Here is a 25,974-nt window from a genome sequence, read left to right on the forward strand (position 1 = left end):
AAATGGAAGAGGCGACTGTGAAAGTTTTGAGTGAGGAAGAGAGGCTGGCGGCTAAGGGGTATATTTATAGGGTTAGGGATTTTTGTGATATGTGCTAAATATGTTTTGAAGTACGTAGTTTTCAAAGAAGATTTTTTTTTTTTTTTTTTTTCCCAAGGAAGAATGTTTTATCCTTGTTCAAATAGTGATATGTGTTAAATGTGTTTTGAAGTGTTACAAGAAATAAATCGTGTTAAGTAAATGGTTTAAAGAAAATGAATTTAACTCAACTGTTTTATGGTTTGAGATTTACTTATTGAACATTTCATCTCATGTAGTTTACTTCTTTGTTTTCAGGTGATCAACAGTTCGATCTAGGACGCCGGAAAGGGGGCGGGGTTAAGTATTGAGTCCATCTGAGATACATACTATTTTTTAGGAAGTGCATTGGCACTATTTCAAGATTATGACTTATTTAATAAAGAATGATAATTATTATTATTTTTTTTTTTTTAAAAAAAAAAACAAACTTTCTTCATTTTATGAAGTTTTAAATTTCTCTATCATGCATTTAGTATCGCATGTAGTAATTGCTCTGATAAACCTTAGTAATCTTTGCGCCTTTGAGAGAGTAAAGTGACAATCCTATCCCTTTTCAGGCTAGGGATGTTACAGGTTGGTGGCATTTGTTACCTGGACCAGGTCGAGGGTTCGAAGGATGGAAGAGAGAGAAAAGAAACAGAGAATTTATGTGGTTTGGTTTATAACCTACATCAATAGAGTAAAGTTCAAAGGACTACACTGTGCTTAATAACTTGATTATTTATAGTATGTAGGTCCCTATTTATAGTTGAATAAGTCAACCTATATAAGTAAACCTAAATCAACTTCTACTAGAAAACACAAATCGACCTAAACTAAAAAATATAAACCAATAATATTATATTTAGAATATAATCTAAATATATCCTAACTTAATTAAGTTATATAAGATGTCACATACTCACACACGTACATCGATCTCTGTCTAATCATGTTTTTTCATAGCTTTTTGAACGAAGATGTTTATATGAAGCTATCTCTGCGTATATAGATCTTGCTACAGCCTCTGAGTACCTAATTATTATCATATATATAAACTAATTTTTGTGTAAACGTCCTTTTTCTTCTTCAATAGAACTACATGCATCAAATTACATGAGATATGTAGCTACATTTTATTTGGAGAGAATATAAAAATAGGCAGGCGTGCGCGCGCGCGCGCACATACACACACACACACATATATTTATATATGTTCTACACACACACACACACATATATATATATATGTTCTACATATGAATATAAAGTATAAAAGTAAGCTAAAGAACGATCAAACGGGCACCATAAAAGAACGGAACCCATGTCGAAGACTTGCTTTCCATACATCCTCAATGTTTAACAAAGTGTTCCCACACTCGTTGACATTCCACCCTTCTAAGGCATGCAATATCCCAGCAACACGCCAAGCACTCATCACTTTCCTTGGCAGCCAATTCTGTCACATAATGAAAGATAGAGTATTAAAATACTAAATGATTAAATTTCTCGTTTTCTTTTTTATCATCAAAAGCTTAAACGGTTGGAAAATTGGTGACTTAAAATATTAACCTCACAAGAGTGCATGTTGATGAAAGATGTGGGAGTGATCATTGCTGGTGTGCTGTAGAAGAAGCAATCTTTCCGTATTTTCTTTGGTGGGAATTGAGAAAAAGGAATGAATAATGTTCCTTTTGATGCCTTCAGTTGTTCGTCTTCGTTCCATCCATCTCCCACTAACCATGTCTACAAATTTCAAGTATGTCATATCATAGTCTTTAAAAGTTTAATCAATGAGCTCCATAGTGTTGTAAACACTTAAAAATAAAAAATCGTTTTATATTTTATTAATTATGCCATGAATCTCATAAAAGGAAAATGCTTATGATGCTACCATTTTTACTAGTATCTTATTACAAATTAATGTGGCATTATCTCGTCAACCACAATCAAATTTAATTATATATTTAGTGGCTAGCGTGGTATTTATGCGTCATATGGGTACTTACAAATTGACGACGTGACACTGCCACATAAACCACAAACAAATTTAATTGTTTAGTGACTGATATGACAAGTGTCACATGCATTAATTGCCATGTTAGTTTTTAAATAACTTATAATATAAATTGTAGTATTTCAAACAATATTTCTCATAAAAATCTATAGACAAACAGTACTAATTTCTCTATTATGGTGAGTAAATAAGTACTTGTTACCTGCAGGGGTTGACTTTGATCGATGTCACACTTCCCTTATCATACCATTTAACAGTTCACTTAAACAATTAACTCTCTTTTTAATTTATTGGATTAAAGAGACTTGAATACAAGTGTATAATTGAAATTTATCATAGACTAAACTAAATAAGAGCCTTAATCTCAATTGTCCACCTTTCCAGATATTTAAGAATGTTCCTATTTTAAATTTTGAGATAACTATTCAATCGGCAGAATGAACAAAACAAACTTGTTACAAAATTATATTAATAGCCGGCCTCTACTATCAAGCTAGCACTAGTTACAAAATCTCAATTACCCACCTCTACTCGTAGTAATTAATGAACAAAACAAACTAGTTACATAAAAGAGATCAAGCTCTTTTAATTGAGAGCTAGATTTTTTATATAAGCAAGAAAAATTGTTAGCATTGGGTTTAAGACAAATTAACTAGTTCCACTCTTGCATGTACGTGGACCACCATATATATATATATATATATAAACGATAAAAATGGTGAATTTTTTAATACCATTTCTTTCTTTAAATCCAGCAAGAAGAAAGATTGTCATGAGCAATCATGATGAAATGAGTTGCAAATTTTACCTTCTGATCAGCATAACCTGCTGAAAGGATCAAGTTATTTTCCGACTTTGTGGTGAGCCTTAATTGAAGCTTCTCATACTCATCCTTGTATTGTATTGCCACCTGATCATACATGCAGTTATAGTATAGTGTTAAAAAAACTAAATGCAAAATCTTAAGTCTCTCTCTTTTCTTTCTTCTTCTTCTTTTTTTTCTTCTTTCTGAGGAATGTCTAGCTTTCTCTCTTGTTTAACATAACACTAAATCTGCACATAGGTGAAATTAAGATGAAATCTATATATTAACTATTCATGTAAGAGGCTAGTTTTATTCATCAATATTGAATACTTTTTATCCGAATTTTCACGATTAGTTCTATTATTTCCGTTTACATACGAAAGAATATTAGAAGGACTTTGATTATAAGAAATTGAGCTTGTTTAAGCCAAATGCTTGAATAAAGTAGTTTTAAATCACCACTTACCATTCTAAGATCGAGAGTTTAAACCGCTTTGAATGGATGAATTTAATCACTAATGAAATACTCTAATACTTCTCCTCACGTGTAATTCAACGATATTCTTTTTTCCTTTTTAAGTTAAGCAACATTAAATTAAATAAAAAAAAATTAAAAAAAAAAAAGAAGAAGAAGAAGAAGAAGAAGAAGAAGAAGAAGAAGATAAGATTGCAATCTAGGTTGAGCAAGAATTCTACAATTAAAACATACCTGGATACCCCTTTCACATAAAGCATTGGTAATTGCGTAAGCAACCTTAGTAAGGTTGCCCCTGAGAAACACTTGAGTTGTTCCTTTTGGAATATTATTTAGCACCACAGCCACTGCTAAGCTGCTTCCATCCACCAGCTTTATTTTAAGCTGAGGGTACTTTTGGATGTAAAGCTCACCATTTTTATTAAGTTCCTCCCCCTGCAAAAATTTACATAAATAAAGATTGATAAAATACTGTGAGAAAGAATGAATATCCATGTCTTTTCTTTGTGTCACTTTCTTCAACATTTCCAATAGGAGGAGCTCATGGGGATTAAAATATAGAAATAAGACTGAATCATATCAGAGATCCAGGATATGGATTGAATTTAATTCTCTTACATCAACAATTCTCCATTGTGTAAACCAACCATTGGACCGACAAATAGAGTTTCAAGTAATATATTAGAATGCTAGATTTTTTTTCTTTTTCTTTTTCTTTTCAGCAAATAACAAAAGCAAATAAACCAAAACAAAAGAAATTAACAACAAAAACAAAAAGACACAATAAGAAATGAAACGCCTAGGTGGAGTTCAAATTACTAATCGGGACAACAACAATGGGGGAGAGACACAATATGAATGCTTCCATTAATTGTGACCAGTAAAGACGGCCCATTGAGTAAGGTTGTGTGCAAACCTAGACTTTTGACTAAGATAAGTGCATGTAGTTTCTGTACTTTATCAATTTAATATTAGAAAGCTGGATTTACTTGCCTGATTTAGAAGACCTAGACTTAGCACCTTAACTCCTCTCACTTCAGCATCTAGTATAGCTTCTTCAATCAAGTTGTTGAGAGATTCCCTTCGCCATTGTAACATATACTGAAGATATTTAAATAAAAAAAAAAAGTAGTTGAATCAAATTGAATTTGACCAGCAATAATTAGCTAGGTTTCTTTTGAGTTCAATTCTAGTTAGAATTAGACTCGTTGAAATTGGAACACGTGTCTCATAACAGGCACAAAGAGCACGTGTCACAATCTTAACGAGTCTAGGTCAACTAAAACTAAACACAAGCTGGATGGCAATATATAGTAAGAGAAATGAACAATGAGAGTTGCCAAGGTACGTTTCTTACTTGTATATTGTATCTTGGTATCACCCAAGACTGCAATTTGAGTTTTCCGAAGGTGATGCTCTCTAGAACAAATGTACGGCCATAGTTCCAAGTTAGAATCAAAGACCATAGTAGTGTCACTGGCCACATCAACAGCAAGTACCATTTGGACTTGTGGGGCTTGGAGGCTAAGGAGGCAAATCCTAGCCGTAGATGATAAATGGATTCTGGTGTCGTTAGATGCGTTAAATGTACCACATTAAGTGACTCTTCGCCTCTTTTTAGTGAAGCCTCATATAGAGCATCCGAGGACTTGTCCATGGTCCCATACATGTAATCGTATATAGGCATGAAAAGTGAATAATTGGTGCGGAATTGGGTGTGATGTAGTGAATGAAACCTGTTGAGTCAAAGATTTTAGATTATAATTTACTAAAATTCATATAAAGATAACAGCAATTAATGGAGTCAAGATAATCAAGATGATCCAGAACTTTTTGTGACGATGATAATATATAAGTGAGATTATTTTATGACAAATAATATTTCTTTTTTATATTGATATGACAAACAATATTTCATCATCACCTAACCTAAGAGCATCTCCAACAGAGTCCCTACTTTAGCCTATTTTTGCACTTTTTTTCTCTCCGGCAAATTAGCTTTTTTGGCGTTTTTTTCCTTAACCGTGAACAGTGCATATTCACTATTCATTTGTTTACACTTTTTTTTATTAATGTTTTCATTCTCTCCCTCTCCGTCCCTCTCTGATTCTAGAAGAACAGTCGGCCATGAAAAACCAACCAAAAATCATGAACAGCTAAGCAAAATTGGCCATGATTCATGAACAACCAACCAAAATCATCAAAACCAACCATAAATTTAGCTTTAGCCGTGATACACATAACCGAAATAGGGGAGACACATTCAAGCTTCAAAATCATATGGGTTCAACTAAAAATTATCAACCAAAATCAACCCCTTGATTAGTCACCGAAAATCACCTTTGACTCCCCCGGATTCGCGCCTAGCTCAACCGGAACTCGTCTTAGGCCATTGGAGACTCATGGAGGATCGAGTTGATGGGTTTCATCTGGGTTCGTCGGGTTCAGCGGGTTCTCTCTCGGATCAGTCTCGGCCTCTCGAGTCTCTCCATCTCTGGCTCTCCTCTTATGGGTCTCTCCCTAAATCTCTCGATCTCTCTCTCTCGGTGTGTTTCAGACGAAAAGATAAAGAAAGACCAAGAAAGAGTGATCGAACAGGAAGAAGAAAAGGAGAGAAGAAGTGCATGGAGAAACCGAGAAAGAAGGGAAAAGGAGGAGAAGAAAAGAATGAAAAATAATATTTAAATGAAATGATAAAATAGAGAATCTATTTAAGTATTCTTAAAAAAAAAAAAAAAAAAAAAAAAAAAAAAAAAAGAAAGAAGGAGAAGAGTAGTTAAAATGGATATAGTACTTTTTCGGTAACTATTTTAACTTTCTTGCTAAAGATGCTCTAAAAGGAGATGCTCCAAAAGTGCTAGTTTTGCATCTCTAGCCCTCAAGTGAGAACTACACTTTTTGAACTGATTGTGGACATGACTTTTTGGGTTGAAATAACGCGCCCTTGTTTATTAGTGGCCATGTTTGGCAAGTGGCTTGTCATGGCAAAATAGTATTTTTCTATTATTCAAGTATTTTTTTTTTTTTTTTCATATTTTTCAATAACAATTAACATCAAAATATTAAAACTTTTTTTACTTTTTATATCACATTAATAATTTTATATTACTATTCAAATAAAAAATTCACTAAAATACAAACTTTTTTACTTTTTTATACAAAATTTTTTACTTTATATCACATCTACTACTTTTTACTAACTCTAAAAACATAACGATTCACAATTTTAGCATGGCAAGTCAACTCACTTGCCAAACAAAACCAATATACTAAAAGAAAAATGACTTTTGCACAAGAATTATGTAACTGTTGTACAATATCCTAAAGATATAAAGTGAATCCTATATGATAAGTTTTATCACACAGGTCTCACATGAGACATCCCATATATCCAGAGTTGAGCACAATCACTCTCATGTTAAAATCCCAACATATATGTTTCTTTATTATCTTTATCAATAATCAAGTGTATGCAGCAATTTTATACGCTTCTCGATGCAGCAATTCAAAATTTATTCAATTTTAGAGTTGCAAATTTGAAATCCCATCCAACAAAGCACTGAAAGCAGATAACATTGAAAAGATCGAGAATGCAGAGGTAAAAAGAAAAGACACTAAGCAATTAATACCTTATATTGAAGGCACAAATATTAATGTGCAATTAATACTCTTGATCTTTTCTCCAAAGGATTCTCTCATAATAATTAAGTTATTATAAATGATTTAAAAATTAATAGTATGATATAATTAGTAGGAGGCCAGCTCAGGAGACTTACGAGGGGGTATACATGAAGTACTTGAGCGGAGGAAAGATGGTGAAGAGCCACTTTGGAATGAGCTCGAGATTGCAATGACCTAAGTTGTTCATGAAATCAATATACATGACGTAACCGAGAAAGGATGCAATTGAGGCAGTTCCCGTGAACGATGTTGTCAACAATGGTATTGCGAACAATATAAAATACGCTATGTGTTCTGCAAATGGATGGATCACAGCTGCCATATAATATGAACATACAATTATATTAGAAAACTAACTTGACGAAGTATATATATTTCATATATCCCCCAGCCTTCCAACTATTATGCAATTTGAAAGTTTAGGAAAAACATTGAAAAAATTTTAATAGTTAAAGAAGATTATGTATTCTTTCTTCAATAAATCGAGTTATTCTTTCATTTCAATAATATATAGCTTCAATTTGTGTCCATTGCCTATTTGCACGCATGACGCAAGTTAGACATGTGCTGCGTACGCGTTCCCTAATTACTAATGTAACACTCTTAGCTTGTGTCCTTCGCTCCAATGACATATATACCTTCATAATCGTTGGAGTCTTGTTCATCATGGTATAGTTTAGATGAAAGGCTAGTTTCTTATGGGCAGACCCATAGTTGACAGTCCATGGCCTAGTTTATATATATACATATATCTTTATTTAATTATAAATCATTAAAATGAAAGAAAGAAAAAAAAAAAATGAAGTTTTTAGGAATAGTCATAGAATTATTTTATTTTGTTTTCATCAATTGGAAGGAACCAAATCGATCACCCTCATTTTAAAGAACAATGCTATAACATGGTTTCATCCTTACGAAGCATAAGAAAAGAAAATCTCATGGACAATGTTGAGTTTAATATTCTCCCAAATGTGGGTTTAGATTTCTTCTTAATAAGTGGGATTTAATTTGCAAGTAGAGTAGACGTCAACCTCAGAAAAATGTTTGGCCTGACGACGGGACCAAATACCGTACATCAGATGTACAAGTCTCAACCAAACATGCAATAACTGTTTATAAAGAAAATTCAAAGGGTTCGTTGGGGAATAATTACATATATTTCGGAAGATCGAGATTATATATATAAATAAAAGATCGAGAAATAGAGAACGTTACGATTTTTAAGCATAGCTAACATGAAAATTCAGTTAAGACACATTATGTCAGCTAGTATGTAAAGAGTAACATTATATATATATATATATATATATATATATATATATATATATATATATATATATATATATATATATATATATATATATATATAAACGTACATAAAAAAAATGAAGTATCTTACAGGTAATTGGTTCAGTAACAATGGAAGAATGGTGGTGGGAATGGTAGCGAGAGTAAAGGTAATGGTGGTGCAATGCTCTGTGAAGCCAGTAGTAGAGGAACTCCACTGGACCCGCATGAAGCAGACTTGCCATAACCACACCATCACTTCTCCAGAAGGGCAGGTTATGAGTCCCTGGAAGAATCATATGGCCTATGTAGAATAGCACTCCATTGAACAAGATCTGGTCATCCCTGTAAACAAACATCAATCATGTGTCAATGCATGGAAGTGATCGAAAGAGCTTCCAGCTAGCTGTGATTGTTCTTATCATGTGAAATAATACACAAAAATAAAAATAAAGCAAATTTACTTACCAGTTCCTTTCTCTATCAACCTGCTCAAATTCGATACCTTTGTCCACAATCCTATTTTTGCCTTTGGCTGTTAGGTAACGAGATAGTGAAATCCATATCTGGTTGTGCAGCATCCTCAACAAAAGGAATGGAAGTATAAGGAAGTAGCCGACGTCTTCTCCCTTTAGCATGAACGAGTAAGTGCTATGAACCGCCCATGGAGCCAAAATCACGTACTTAATTCCCAACAGGAGAACACAAAATTAAGGAAATTTAAAAAATAATAATAATAAAAGAAGAAAGATGCTAGAACTGCTTTTCCATAGTAAAAATATAATAAGAAACCAAAGCTCACACGATCGACAACATCAACAAGTGAATCTTTTCATAGTATATAATAAAACCGCTATTAATTTGTACATCAAACTTGACCATATATAAACTGCATGCATGCATGACCAATACCTTGAAGCTACCAAGAGACTGCCATGGCCAGTCAGTGAGGATCCCTGGTTTGGTAGCCATATATACTCCTAAGATACTCGATCCTAACTTCCTAAGATATGTGCATGGATTTGGAAGGCAATATATAATGCGTTATGATCTTCTATTATTGGTTAATTCGTTGAAGAGAATTAAGCCGCCATGAATGCAATGGCAGGTCCCCCAACGCCCAAATGCCATGTGGCAACCCATTACAGGCTCCTTTTTTGTGTCATGACTGAGCTTTTAAACAATATATTAGTCCCTTTTTTCTTTTTGCCTTTTTTTCTGAATCAAGATATTAATTCATTTAAAATGACAGTTCCAATAATAATTGAAATGTTTGGATGCATATTTTTTTTTTTTTTCAAAAATAACTATCAGTACGTACTCAAACATTATTTTTTTTATTTTGATTTTTATTCTTTAAATCATTCAAATATAATTTCTTACCTTTTTTTTTTCTGGTATTCATAATTATGAAGAAAAAAAAAATGCAATGCGGCATATCGCTGCTATCGACTCATTTTTTATGTCATGCAGGTGATTATCGGAACATAATTCTTTATAATTATTTGTTTGAATTTGAAAAGGTAATTATAAAAACCTACTAATAAAACTTATCTAACCGGATAAATGGTTAAGTAGCCTAATTTTTATTTGGTCAGGTAGGTCCCATAAATAGTCTCTTACAATCACTTACTCGAATTCTCTCAAATTCAAATAAATAATTGTAAAGAATACAAATCCGTCTAAATAACATATTATGTCGGAAGCATTATGAGAGGGGAAATGATTTTTATACATGTATCATAATACTCTACATTAATCCTACACCAAGACACATAAAGTCTCACACCCGAAATTTGAACCCAAATCCTATAATTATGAAAGTGTATAATAAAAAATTTAATAATATATTATAAATGATGTAAAGAGAACACTATTGTCTAGTAAAAAGACAAAAATGTTCCTATTTTTATTTATTTATTTTTTTTTTGCAAAAAGACAAATTAATCTATAAATTAAAAAAAAAAAAAAAAAAAAAAAAAAATTGCAACTCACAGTGGCCGAGGGTCTTGTGTAATTTTTTAATTTTTTTTTCTTAAGAATATTTTTATTACTTTTAGAACAAATATGGCACATTATAATTTTATTTATAGTTTTGAAAAAAATATTACTTCAATTAATAGCTTAGGTGTAAGTGTAATTTTGTTTAAAATAAAAGGAATGGAATTGGTGGAAGCAGTACAGCAGCCGGAAGAGATTCATCCAATATTGGTCTCGCCGGCCAATAAATGTTGTTACCTAACTTGAAAGTATAATATAACTAGGTTCCTTTTCCTGGCCTAATATAAGTAGGTACCTAACAGCTAAAATCTCCAAAAGATTTTTTAAAATACCAATTTTTTAAAACTTTAACTAATAGGACTTCAAAATCTTTCCCATTTTCTTTGGAATCTATTTTTTAAAAAATAAATAAATAAGCTTTCAAAAAATCAAGGAGTAATAAGCAGGTATAAATGTACAATCTCGTGAGTAAAAAAAGAAAAGTCTTCCATCCAAACTTGATCCAAAGATTGGTGAATAGCCACCTTCCATCAGTACTCTTCTGTACTACTTTGGACTTTATCTTCAGTTCTAGCCAGGATCAAGTGAACTCTCGCCAATTCTGTCGGCAGAGAGAGATATATATATATATATATGTTGGTAATTAACGGATGTGACTCATGAAAACGTGGCACCTGATTTTCACTGCATTGATGTAGATCAGGAAATTGTGATGTGATTCAGCTTTGTGTTGATCAGCGAAAGTCTGTACGTCGCAACTAAAAGATATGAGCGTTGTCTTAAGATCATTTATGATATATCTTCTAAAACACGAAGAGTTTGAATTATGAACAGTTTCAGTGCACTTTTCGTTTTGATCAGATTTGTATGTGAAAATTACAAATCATGGCATGCATGTACGTTCAGTTTAGGGCATCCTAGATTCGTACGTGATTTGAACGAGAAATTCCAAAATCGGCCCATAAATAAAAACAAGAAGAAAAAATCAAACTGCAATTTTTATTTTTTATTAAAATAGAGTGAGCATAAAAATATTTCAAAAGAACCTTCAGATTTCTCGATTTGAACAGCGATGGAAAGAAAACCACTTTAATCGATCAGTTAGGTGGTACGCTGGTAGCTGTAAACATTAACAAGCGCGGTCCTGTCGGACGGGAAGAAAGATAGCGACCACTCAATCTTAGCAGGTGTGTTTGGATTCAGAATAGAATCCTTATTCTATTTGGGTTTTTTTCTAAAATTCGCCCACCCGCAAATATACTCGAATTCCACCTGAATTTAGTCTCAATTCAAGATCGACATTCTAATTTGATGACCGGGACCCACACCTTGGACAAGTTGTCTCCAAAAACGTGTGGGTCCCACATTTAATTAATAAATAATTAAACATTAAATCAACAAAAATAAAAATAAAAAAAGCAACTAACAACCACCCCCAGATCAACGGGCCACCCCCGGCCACCTCTGGGGTTGGCGAGTACGTGGTTACCCTTTTGGTTTGCTTTTTTTTAAAAATTTAAATTTAAATTTAAATTATGTTTTTTTTTTTAAAAAAAAAAAAAAGTTTTATTTATTTATTTTTTAATTAAACAATCAATATTTAAATCAATATATAATAAATCATTATTTCACACGACTTTTCATAATACCACACATTATATATACACAAATTTTCAAACCTCCAATCATTTCCTACCATTAAAAAACAATATTTTTCAATCTCAAAAATTAAATACCTAAACACATTCCTTTGCCTCAAAATCCACAAAAAAAAAAAAAAAAAAAAAAAAAAAAAAAAAAAAAATCAATTTTAATTTCAAAAATTCAATACCCAAACGCATCATCAATTACTTTTTTTAATTTGTGTTAATTAGTTTCTTTTTTCATTACCCATATCATACGGAACATTTTCATTACATAAATATCAATCAAATAATTAACTATAAAAACGTAACTTAATGAAACCTTAATGAGTTTTTGTTAACTAAAAAAAAGAAATACGACCCACTTAATTAAGACTTATTTAGATATATATCAAAATCCCCTCATTTGAGTTACAAATGGTATTTACCATGTTTTGACTCTAAAAACACACACAAAATACTTTATATATAGAGAAATGATTATTGAATATTTCTTGTACAACTCCAACAATTTTTTCTTTTGTACTTCACATTAATTTGAATTTGTTTTTCTATATATGGGTTTTACATATCTAATTATTGATTTTTAAAAAAAAAATCGTTAAAGTTGTTCAAGAGTTGTATAGAAGTTATAAAAGTATCATATCTCAATTGCGACCAAAAAAAGAAACTCTTAATAAATGGTATTTATATGAAAGCTCTTATTAGTGTACATCAAGGGCCCCAAGTATAATATATATATATATATATATTTTTGTAGTTTTAAATAAATAGAGATTTATTATATATGGTTCATATCGCAATAGGTTAAATAGTTTGAGGTTTTGGAATGTCCTCTATGTCAAAAGGGAGGCTAATAAAATAGCTCATAGGTTAGCTAAGGAAGCCGTTTCTCTTATAGACGGACAAATCCATACGGATAAAGCCTCTCATTGCATTCTAGATATTGTAACTACTAAGCGTAGTTACCTTTTCACATTAATGAAAGGAATGCGCACGTGACTGAGCCCAAAAACTTGTTGACTTTTGGTTTTCATATAATATGGCACTACAAAAAAAAAACTTGCATTTGGCCACTTACAAGTTGCCACGTGTATGCTTCTTTGCATTTTGCACCTTTTGGTGTCCATGTTGTGTATATTTTTACTGAGTTGGCATGTTCTATTTACCATTAATATTTTTTTCCCTTTTAATTAAGCGTATATGGAGCATATATACCAACCGAAAATGCATTGTACGCGACAGAATGCAAAGAGTCATTCATGTATATATAATGTCGGTAATAGCCTATTTCATAGAAGATGTACCCTTCTCTCGAAGCCTCCACAATACCAAGGACGATAAGGACGGCTCAAGCAACACTTTCCTTACTATTGCGCAACACGAAAATAATGAAGCATTGTCAATCTTTATTGTTCATGTCGGTAATAACGGGCTGGTGGGATTCACATTTATATCAAAAACAGTATTTATTTATTTTTATTTATTATTTTTTAATGTATTTATATTGTTTTAGAACTAAAGAGGAGTATACGAAAGATATCTAGTCAACTTAGACATAGTAGTTATACACAAAATTCACAAATTTCATATAATAGTGAAACTCAACAATATTGCAAAAATAATTTGTCAACATTTATTTGCTAATTTTTTTTGGCAATTTCTTTCTCAATATAGATAACAAAATAATTTGCAAGAAAGTCACTTTTCATGTTTTTGCAAATCAAGTCTGGTTTTAATGATATTTATGGTAAAAAAATGTTCTCTATAATCGCTATTGAAATCGAAAGAGTTAATACAACATCCGGCATGGCGACAAGAGTAATGCTATTAAGTAGACTGTTATTTGACTGCTACATAACTGTGATAATGTGGCAGTAAAAATTAACATTTTTTCTTTTTTCTTTAATGAGTGACGATTTAAAGGCTGATTTATATTAGCACATAATCAAGTAGTATGACAGTCTACTAAATAAAATTACTCTTATTATCATTAATTTTTTTGTAACTTTCATTAGAAATCAATTCAACTAAATATCAAAAACTCAAATAAAACAATAAGAAAAAATAAACTCAAATAAAATGAACACTAAAAAAAAAAAAAAAAGAGAAATATATGAGAAACATCATACATAGACAATAGAATCATACAAACTAAAAATAAAAATATTAGCAAAACATTGAAAAATTATTTTTGAACTCAAAATCACTAAATATTTTTTCACTGCAGCCAGTCCAAATAATAGTAATAAGTTTTTTATTTTTATTTTTAAAAAACTTCATGTGAACAAATGGTTGGTGGTGCATGTAACTCACCGTTCATATGTGTATGTTTTGTTCGAGAAATGGTTAGAAATATAGTTTTTTTTTATTATTATTATTTTGATGTGGTCGTGTTGATAAATTTTTTAATGTTTTAGTAGTAGGATGGGATCACTACAAAAAAACCAGATATTACTAACGTGTAAAAGTTAACACGCTACTAAACATACTAACGTTATATAAATTTACACATTACTAAATACTTCAATAACCTGCAAAAATTAGGACGATACTATATAGTAATGCATAATTATTCCATGTTACAATATAGTAACGTGTAAGACATTATACAATATACATTACTATTTAGTAGAATGATACCTTTTGTAGGTTACTAACAAATATTTCGATTTTCTTTTTCTTTTTATTATTATTTTTACAGTATATATAAATTCAGAATTATACTAATGCGGTGTATTGTGCACGTTACTATAGCAGTAATGTGGAAAACTTACACGTTCCAATTATAGTAACGTGCAAATGTAGAAGGTGACTATATAGTTACGTGTAAGTTTACCCGTTACTATATAGTAACCTGGAAAACTTATGCGTTACAATAATTAGAACGTGTTATATTTACATGTTACTATAATTGGAACGTGCAAATTTGCCCATTACTATATATACAGTACGTTCTGATTGTAATTAATTTAGTAATGTGGTTATTTACGACGCCACTATTGTTTACACGTGTCAAAATTCAAAATTTATAAATCCTTATAGTCAGTTTGGATGTAAGTAAAAAACATTTTTTACTTGCTACAATGATTGCTTTTTTAAATAACAACTATTATTCATTTTCAGTTTTTTCAAGAACAAAACATATTTTATTTATATATTTCTAAACAAATTATATTTTATTCATTTTTTTTTTTTTTCTAATTTCATCTCACAAAGTCGAACTTCGAAGTGCACCAAATAAGAATTGAATTATGATGTCAAAAATCGAAAACTCAAACGCACCATAAACCTTCTTAGTTAACCATTTATTTTAATCAAGTATACCCTATGTATCAATAGCATAATAGATATTTTATGCATTTATACTATATAGGGTTTATATATATATATATATATATATATATATATAGTGTATAAGTTGTTAATATTTAAACCTTAATATGATATGATTTTTAATTATTTGCGATATATTTTCATCGTTCATCATCTAGCACTATCTTTGAAAATCAAAACACTAGTTATAATAACAAAAAGCAATAAAACACAACCTTTGAAAATCAAAACACAATCTACAATAACAAAAAGCAATCAACCTCGAGTTAATACAAGTTACCTTCTAACTAAGTTATGAAATTATGAATACAACTATTCAAAAGGTGTGGATTTGTCAGGACTATCTATTTCGGTCGTTGTTGTTTTTTCTGGATGGGCAGCTCCATGGTCTTAATCAACTGTATCAACCTGAATTGCAACACTTACAAATGATAAAACAAACTAAGTTAGCAAACAACATGATAAAATCAGGTCAAGAAATATTGCATTGAGCAACGTAGAGAATGTAAACAAACGTTGATAATGTATAATACTGGGAGCGCTACCCACAGACGAACCCACAAACTGGCTAGGTGCATGATCACCTGTGACAGGCACGAGGGTATCCTGAGAGGTTGCGGGCACGGATGTGGACAAGGTCATCATCGATGTGAAGCTGCTCCAACAAGACTCCCACTCAGCCTTCTCTCTTGCCCACGCTTCCTCGCGCATTGAGATCTCAGTATGGAGTCGATCCTCTACCACCTTTTACTGAGATTCTATCATTGACTGGAGCTAAAAAACGCGCGCCTTAAGCGATACGACGAGGTTGACTGCTCGGTTTATTTCTTCCTGCGATGACTCGGTGGAGGGCTTGAAAATTTGTGACTGTGCTTGTGTTGGGGTATTATACGTGTGTGTGGTCCTCGAGACAGGCCCCACATTCTTGCCAACCCCTTTAACCCTGCCTGAGTACTTGGGCTTATTCCCAAACGCTTGGGAATACACATCATCAGGATGCCATCGTGCAGTCTCGTTAGTCACGCTCGATGATGCGGCGGGGTTAGTGGGTGCTAGCCTCTCTATTAATTCTTGTATGTTGTATTAAATTAATGACACCAGACACTGCATCAATTGTAAAGAGATAATTAATTAAGCAAAAAATCAAAAACAAGATAAATATGAGTAGCAAAAGCATCTCTCCCATGTTATTTTGTTGGGGTAGGTTCCATCCTTCTTTTTGTGTGTTTTACCATATAACCGTGCATGGGTCGGAGGAGTGCCAGACGCCAGTGTCTGTCAAGAAAAAATATATGTGCATTAGATAAATATTCAAACATATAATTATATATGTATAGGTTAACTTGGTATACATATAAACCTCATCATGTGAAACCCTAGCGAAGCTTTTGGTGCCGCTAGTGTGTGGAGTATTGTTCCGTGCTCGCAAGCCCTTCATATAGGCTGCATAGTCCTACACAATTAACGTTCTCAATATGTTAGTCATAAGATATATACGCACAAATGCAAGAAATTATGGAAAGTACACCAAATATTAATATAACTCGACTATAACCTACCTGATCCTGCTCCTCACACAATCTTGCTATCAACACCCTCACGTCCTTGGCATCGTAGCCCTCGAGAGCCTTCTCCCCTACTCTTTCTCGTCCAATCTCGGGTCTATCGCCATGTTGAATGTTAAGCAGTTTCTTGAACTTGCATCTCCAGGTTCGTACTTTCTCTTTTTACCTTCGCCTAATTAATAGTAGGCGGGATGAAGTACTCCGACTGCACAATTAGAAATTGATGACATTAAATTAAATAACAATAAAAACATTTGAAAAACAATATATTTATATATATAATGTATGACAGATATAACATACCATCAATGCCTCCTATAAGCACTGCCTCTTCTAGTCTACAACGGACCCCCAGTCGTCCCGCATATTAACGAATTGCCCGGCTCTAACCAAACTGCCACAAGTCCGTCTAAACTTGTTGGCGCTGAATCCTACAAGCTGGATTGACTGATTGAACTGCATCACTATCTTCTTTCCCGGAGGGATCTCCCAATAAGGGGATGGTTTATCTACCACCTCGTACTCACTTACCCCCTTGGCATTAGCACCTGACACATGTGCATTAATTGTTAGATATTTAATTACACGAAATAACTATATATATATATATATATATATATATATATATATATATATATATATACACTTACCTATCAACAGGACCTAGTCCGACTGCGGCCTATGCGTATTAGGGTCCTCGCCATCCTGACCCTGGGGCCCGCCGAACCATCCTGCCCCTACAGGCCTGTTGGACCATCTTGTCTTTGGGGGCCCACTAGACCATCCTGATCCTGGGGACCTCCCGAACCATGTGCCACCCCAGCATCCCCATCCAGACCCTGGTGGCCTTCCACACCATGTGACATCCCGGCCTCATCATCAAACAACGATGCCCCCTGACCCGGGGAAGGAGTAGCAAAGGTGTCCACCATGAAATTGTGCATGCCTTACAGGTGTATCGAACCCTGCTGGGTCATGTCGTGATGGGAAGGTGTGGTCTAGTACCCCGGCTCACCGGGTAGTGACAGTCTGTACAGTGCATTTGGCTCCATGATGTCAGCAAATCTCGACACCGGTGCACTAGATGAAGCTCCATCATCTGATCGCGGAATCTGCAGGGGCGGGGACCTCTGCACAGTGGATTTGAAACCTGGGTATCTCCTAGAACTCATTTTAACCTGTTAATTTGCGGAAAAAAAAAAAAAAAAAAAATCAAACATTATTTTTTAAAAAGTAATAAATTTAATTAATATTCTAACAAGAATATTAAAATCGAACGGAACGAAAATGAGCGACACCCACTATGTTAAATGTTATTTTTTCAGTAATTCCATCAAGCTCATAGATATGGTCCGACATTACTTTTTCAATTTTATGATTCAATATTATTTCAGTAATTCCATGAAGCTCATAGAAAAATATTCTCCCATTATCACGTATTCTTCGTTTGATTATCAATGGAATTATATGCTTCTTTAGTGAGAAAACTTCAAAAACTTCAAAAACTGAGACTCATCTGTAGAAATAAAGATCCTAAAAATTCAATACACATACACATACAGGTATGTCGGAAACTAATTTGAGAAAGGAAAAGAAATGTCTTCCACAAGACCCACACTGGACAATTCATCATTCAATTACTAAGATTGGAACCTCAAAATTTCAGTATACAGATTCACAATTTCCTGTTTACAAAATTTCTGAAGCCAAGAAATACAACTTAACAAATATGTGCACCATTACAAGTATAGCACCTACAACTACAAGCGGTGGCAAGATGAAAAATTACTCTAAGGTAACTAGAATTATATATTTTATACAATATATAAGGTGTGATTAATTATTATGTTCGTGATATAAAAAAAATTAACAATAAAACTAGTGATTTTCGAATCAAAACCAAGCAAATAGAAACGCCATCTTCAATTTACAACACTGCTCCCTTCCAAATGCGTATATTACCAAACATGCATCCCACCAATAGGTTCACTCTTATTTTTTCTTTTCTCTTTTTCTTTTTCTTTTTTTTTTTCTAAAGAAAATAATCATAATTATTGATAGCTCTCTCCTATTCACATATAAGTAGATAATTATTACTAACCTAACCAACAAAAATAATTAAAACAAAAACAAAAACAGTTTCTTTTGTAACGGAGAACAGTAATAGTTTCCAATTTCAGCCACGTGGTAAAAACAGTAAAACCATAGAGCAGTCCAATTTCAACAAATAGTCAAAAATAGCTAGACAATTACTCATCTTCCACAATTTTCTTTCACTTTCCCTTCACTCTTCCTCTACCAACTCCAAATTTTCACCCAAGCTAGAAAGATTAAACAAATAAATAATAAAACTATGTAAGATTCAGCAAAATTACAAACTATAAAGAACCTTATAAAATTTTGAGTCTAACTTTGAAAATTACTTTGAATTTCAGATTTAAAAACGAGAAATAAATAGAAAATTCAAAGAATCTGAAAAAATAGAGGAAACAATTCATGACTAGGACTAGAACTTAGACAAATCATGATCTTAATTGATGAGTGCCAAATATTGTGTATTTGGACCCCTTGATTTGCACTAGTTAGACCTTTAGCCTTGTTATTTTTCTAATGTTTTGGATAGTTTTTGTGTTTTCTGTTTCTGTAGGACAATAAGAGAGGAATGACAAACTTCATAAGGAAATAGCTGAAAATTCGGAGATCCTAAAAAGTCGATCGATCGAACTTAAAATTCGATCGATTGAATATTTGCCCGAAGTCGATCGATCGAAATAAAAGTCGATCGATCGAATTTTCCCAGAAACTGCTTTTGCAGAGCGCGCCAGAACGCCCAATCAGAAGCCAAAAAGTAGTCCTCCCTCTGATTTCCGCTGCAGAACACGCTGGTTTCGTGTTTGTGGTTGTCTCTAGCTGCAGAGGAACCCTAGAGGAGGGTAAAGGAGTCATTTCTTGCCATGGCTTGCTTCTATAAAAGCCATAGCCATCCCCTTGTTGGGAGAGTAGTAGAGAGAGTAGGAGAGGAAAGAATAGAGTAGAAACTCTGTAGTTAGTTTTAATTTCGTGCTTATTGTAGTGTAATTCAGTAGTTTATTTTCAGAATACTTTCTCTTTGTAGAGCTTTTCTTTCATTTCCATGGTTGTTCATCATTTTCTTGTGGTGTTCTTAGTCATGGAAGGCTAGTAACCTCAACTAGGGTTGAGGATGAAACCTTTCCATTGATGACACTCACAACCTTGCTGTACCACTTGCACATTCAATGATATATCATGTTAGTTGTTCAAGTTTCATTCATTTAAAGCTTTATCTTTTGCAATGAATGTGGTTAGTGGTGGATAGAGGACATTTTATGTGTTTCAACAGACTAATACATTGTTTTATCGGTTTGAATGATGATATCCATTGTGATTGAATGATACATTGGATGTTTTGATTTCAATCGGTACTCTTTGTGATTTGTCAATGTGTTGGATTCATTTAATGGTTCTTGGGTTTATGGTTAAGAAACTTGAATAACACCCTAAGCTTAATGTTCTTTGGGTGTTCAAGTGGAAACCAAGAGTGTGAGTTGTAGGATTTGGTTTGGTGGATTTTTTAACCTTAGTTCCTTTTATTTTACATATTTCATTACATCTCTTTCATTTAGTCTTTTGTTCTTGAATCAAGTCTCAAACCTTTGGAACTAGGTTAAAATGAGGTTGATTAAGCAAGATACCAATATTTGACCATTTCCCTGCGGGATCGACCTCGCACTTGCATAACACTATATTGTAAAACGATTCGTGCACTTGCGAGTATTATTTAAAACACACATCATTAATATAGTTCTATAATAATAAAAAGGCTTAAAATCCGGATTAGATGTGCGATTAAGAACCGGAGTGTTGTAATGGATTGTGCTTGGTTTATAAAGTTTTAGTTCATCAAAAAACAAAAAAGAGTAAATTACATACAGTGAATTACCCATAAAAACATCACATAACCGGTCCATGAACTTAAAACAAACAAAAAAAAGAAAGGTCTATACATATATATCCATGGAATCTCAAAACAAACATCAAACATAAGAGTGAAAAGCAAAGTTCAAACAAAAAAAAGTGTAATAAATTTTAGTGGTTAATATAATATAGTTGATATTATACTCATATATGTGTCCAAATGTTATCAGAGTGAAAAGCAAAGTTCAATGAACCAAAATCAACAAATCTCAAAATAGGGTATTCGACCAAAAAACTAACGTCCTTAAAAATAACATCAAACATAAGATGAGTGAAATTACAAGAAGTTAGTAGATTACCCTTGGTGATTTCACAGAAACGAAAAAGGTTTGCCGGAGAGAACGGGAGAAAGGTTCGCCGGAGAGAGAGAGAGAGAGAGAGAGAGAGAGAGAGAGAGAGAGAGAGAGAGAGAGAGAACTTGAAAATGGAAACCAGAAAGTCGGGAAAAAGATGAGATTTAGTAACGTGCAAATAAATGCACGTTACTAAAATTTAGTAATGTGTAAAATAAAGGCACGTTACTATCTCATTATGATAGTAACATGCAATTACTACATGTTACTAATATATTTAAATGCACACTGGCAAAATTGATTACAAAGCGTGCGAAGCCCTTGAAGTTTCCGAGCATCTATAGTAACGTGATAAATGTTCACGCAAAAATTCAAAAGGAATAAAAAATAAATAAATCCAAAACTGTTTTTTGGAAAATATAAAAGAAAAATTGATAAAAAAATAAAAAAAATAAAAAATAAAAAAATCACTATTTAAATTGTATTTATCCATTAAATAAAAGACGATTGGTGGTCTAAATTGTATTTATCCACTAAAAAAAAAGACGATAAATGAAGTGCATGGGATCGGTATACAACGTACGTGTATAATATTTCACGGATATCCAATGACTACATGATATCTTTTCTCAAAAAAAAAAAAAAAAGATATATGATATCTGTGTGCTGGTGTGTATGCACCAACAACGTTAAATTTTGGTATTTGAAAGCTATTATTGAGCTTCTTTTTTTTTTTTTTTTTTTTTTTTTTATGTATGTGGTAATTAATTATGAAAGTATCCCTTTTTATATAATGCTTCAAACCTCTTTTTCTTAATCAATAACTCGTGTATAAATTGTTATGGAACGTGTGAAAGTATTAATTAATGAAACTTTCTCGGTATCAATGAAGAAACTTGAAGATTATTAAAAAAAAAAAAAAAAAAAAGAATTACAAAAACAGCACCCATGACTCTTGAAATTAACAAAAAATAAAATTAAATACTAATTATCCAAATAGACCAAATTATCTCTTGTCCTGTCCCACATCAGTCAGCTTTCAAGGAGATTGTGAAATAGGGTTCTATTTGATATAATGTCGAAGTGCATAGGATTGGTATACAACGTACATATAATGTCTAAGTATAATGTCCAAGTGCATAGGATCGGTATACAATGTACGTATAATTGGGTAAGTATAATGTCGAAGTGCATAAAATCGGTATACAACGTATGCATAATTGGGTAAGTATAATGTTCAAGTGCATATGATTGGTATACAACGTACGTATAATGTCTAAGTATAATGTCGAAGTGCATAGGATCGGTATACAATGTACATATAATTGGGTAAGTATAATGTCGAAGTGCATAGGATCAGTGTACGATGTGCCTATAATTGGGCAAGTATAATGTCAAAGTGCACATGATCGGTATATAACATACGTATAATTGGGTAAGTATAATTGGATTATACATTATACGTTAATAACATTGCACATTGTACTTAAGTATATATATATATGCATGTACATGTAAATAAAATAGGGAAATAATTTTTCTACATTGATCCTATACCAAGACACATAAGATAATGTGATGTAGAAATAACACATCTTAATAAAATTTTGGACTAATTTAGTACAAATTAGTAACGTGCAAATAGTGTCACGTTACTATTGTATACATTAGTAACATGCAAATAGTTTTACGTTACTATAGTTTTATAACAGTAACGTGCATTTGCACATTACTATAATATCAAATAGTAACGTACAAAATGTGCACGACTATTGTAAACAATAGTAATGTGCATTTACACGTTACAATTGTTTACATTAGTGACATGAAATGGTTTTTACGTTACTATTTGATATAAATAGTAACGTGCAATGATTTGCACGTTACTAAAAGTTCTTGACAAATACGCCTTGCAAGACATTTCTCCCGCGAAGCACAGCCCCTTCCCATTATCTAATTTTCATTCAAATTCTGCACACTGTCTCTCCGTCGCTCCCTCTCGCTGTCGTCTCTCCCTCTTCGCTCTCCCTCCAGCCGAAATATGCAGGTCTATATGTTGTTCTCCTTGCTATTATGTTATCAATCTTTCTATGTGATTTAAGAAAATCATTATTAAAAAATATTTAGTTATGAATTTCTCTTTAGTTATTAAAAAATCTCCTTGCTATTATGCTGTTCTCCTTGCTATTTTTATGACTTCCTTGTTAGTTTCCGTTTGTTTTGCCAAAATTTTCAAAAATTGATGCCTGAATATTGTGAAAGAATACTGAATCAGTCAAGTAGGTTCTATTTGATATATATATATATATATATATATATATATATATAGGCATGCCTAATAAGCTTTTGACCTTAAACTGAAGGGTTTTCACTTTTCAATATATAACAAGCCCTTTCTCCACATGCCCAGGAAACAGAAAAATAAAATAAAATAAAAAAATAGAGGGGGGTGGGGGGGTTGGGTGGGGGGACAAGAACAAGAAGAGGAAGAATTGAATGAATAGTTTACTAAGGTTTTTCATTGGATTAATTTGGATATCAATAGCTAAACATGCTTTCATTGAGTCAATGATTAGGTCTTGAAAGAGACAGAATTGTCTTCTACCCTTAACTTTTGGTCTTCAACTCTTACAGTATATATGTTATGAATGTTAGGCGATTATTGTATTGCTGTGAATTTCTAGAAACTTGGTTATTGGGTCTTGTTTGTATTGTTGATATATAGCTTTTGGTTGAATTGTTAGTAGATGGGTTATACAAATTTGATTGGTTGATAGTTTTGGTTGTATTGTTGACATATTTGGTTTGATTGTTGTTTCCTTGGTGATCTAGCTCTAATGCTAAAGTGTGGTGTAACCTTTGTTTTTAGTTAGTCAAATTTTATTAATCAAAAAAATAAAAACAAAATAAGAAAAAAAACAAAGCTGTAGGACTCAATAAGGAAAAATGTAAATTGTAATAACTAATAATTATTGTTAAGAACTCTGCATGATTTCCCTTTTAAAATGTTATGGCCAATGTTTCATAAAACTTAAGCAATAAAAAAGTACTAAAACTTTACAAGATATATACCTATAATATAGCAAAATTTTCTAAATTGATTGTAAACTAAAAACTAATCAGTATGAATTGATTAAAGAAACCCTAAAAGCCTTAAACTAAAGCTTTACAAGATATATACCAACAATATAGCAAAATTTTCTAAATTGATAGTAAACTAAAAACTAATCAGTATGAATTGATTAAGGAAACCCTAAAAGCTTTAATTTATATTAAATTGAAGATAGATTTATATATCTCATTGTGTTGGTGTTGCTATTGTGTACTGGATGTATCGGAAAAGATGGACAGGTCTTGGATTACAAAGGCTCGAGGTATGAGGGAATACAATGATGGGTGTAATGCATTTGTGGCATTTGCAGTTGGTAGCTGCAAAATGCCTGATGGTAAAATCCGTTGCCCTTGTAAATTTTGTAGAAATAACCGTCGCCACTCGCTCGATATCGTCATTGAGCACTTGACAGCGGGTAGAGGAATTATGGTCAGTTATAGAAATTGGTTTTTGCACGGTGAGACGACTGTGTATAATCCTAATGCAGCCTCTTCTTCGAACCTTCATCCAACAGATGTTGCGAGTGCTGATAGTACAAAACAGGGTGGCGACATGCAAACGGTGCCAATAATAATTAATGGCTTCCTTTGGCAATCTATTTAGTTATTTAACTTATTTCGAGTTTGATAGAGAATTTTTTGGAGTAAATATAAATGATTGATGTGATATAAAATAGATAGAACTTTTGAAATTTTTGTATAGAGAAGTGATTTTTTTTTTTTTTTTTTGTAATGATTTTGTGTTTGAATAATAATAATAAATTATTAATATGATATAAAAAATAGCAATGTTTTGAGGTTGTGTTTTTTAGAAAAAAACCTTGCATCATAATCGGGGTAATTAACCCAATTGGCTACCAAACACGTACAGCCAATATCTTTGCTTGTGAGGTAAAGATTTTTTAGGTGAGTTTTGTTTTTGAATAGTAATAAAAAGTTATTAACATAACATAAAGTAGAAATAATTTTTATGGAAAAGTAAAAAAAATAAAAAATAAAAAATAGTTTTGTAATGGGTATTTTTGTTTGAATAATAATTTATGTAATATAAAAAGTTATAATGTTTTAAAGTTGAAGTTTTTAAGAAAAATTGAAGGTGGAGGCAAAAACCATTGCCTTCTCCATCTCTTATATCTTTTGAACGTATTTTTAAGTGTTCATTCTCGAGTATCTTCTTTCTAAGGTGACATTTAAAATTATTTTTGAATAAAATAATATATATATATATATATATATAATATTCAATAATAATTTTCACTGACCGAACCCTTAACAATGAGCACTTAAGACTGTTAAGAATACATAGCAATTTTTTTTTTTTCTTATCCAAAGGACCAAAAGCTTCGTATCGTAAAAGCTTGTTGGAAAGCTTAATTCGTAAATAAGCTTCAAACGTAGCGTGCATTTCAAATCTCACCTGCTGCGATTTTATTTTTATTTTATACTCCGTTTGTATTGATGTAAAATGATTTTCGTCGTAAAATAGTTTTAGGGAAGTTATTTTTTTGAAAAATAGTTTTCTTCGAAAGCATTTTACGGTGTTTGGCGCGTACGGAAAATCACAACTATTTTTTATATTTTTATTCAATCATATTAACCTATAAAAATCAATTTTTATTCAAAATATATAAATATTAATGTAAAATAATATAAAAATCATCGAAGATGAGATTCCTTCATTGACCGACAGAATTTCAGCCACTT

At 32.1% G+C, this 25,974-nt stretch overlaps 1 protein-coding gene across 1 annotated transcript; it reads right to left on the reverse strand.

Moving 5' to 3' along the window:
* Positions 1-1,122: 1,122 nt before the first annotated feature.
* Positions 1,123-9,338, reverse strand: LOC133880523 (very-long-chain aldehyde decarbonylase CER1-like). Its single transcript, XM_062319474.1, has 10 exons — positions 9,238-9,338; positions 8,794-9,008; positions 8,438-8,670; positions 7,134-7,353; positions 4,715-5,093; positions 4,351-4,458; positions 3,592-3,792; positions 2,886-2,987; positions 1,633-1,806; positions 1,123-1,519 (listed from the first exon to the last, which is right to left on the reverse strand). The coding sequence occupies exons 1-10, from the start codon at positions 9,295-9,297 to the stop codon at positions 1,355-1,357; spliced, it is 1,857 nt and encodes a 618-aa protein (XP_062175458.1). The 5' UTR covers positions 9,298-9,338; the 3' UTR covers positions 1,123-1,354.
* Between the last annotated feature and the right edge of the window lie 16,636 nt (positions 9,339-25,974).

Source organism: Alnus glutinosa, chromosome 10, assembly GCF_958979055.1.
Source record: "Alnus glutinosa chromosome 10, dhAlnGlut1.1, whole genome shotgun sequence".
Lineage (NCBI taxonomy): Eukaryota > Viridiplantae > Streptophyta > Magnoliopsida > Fagales > Betulaceae > Alnus > Alnus glutinosa.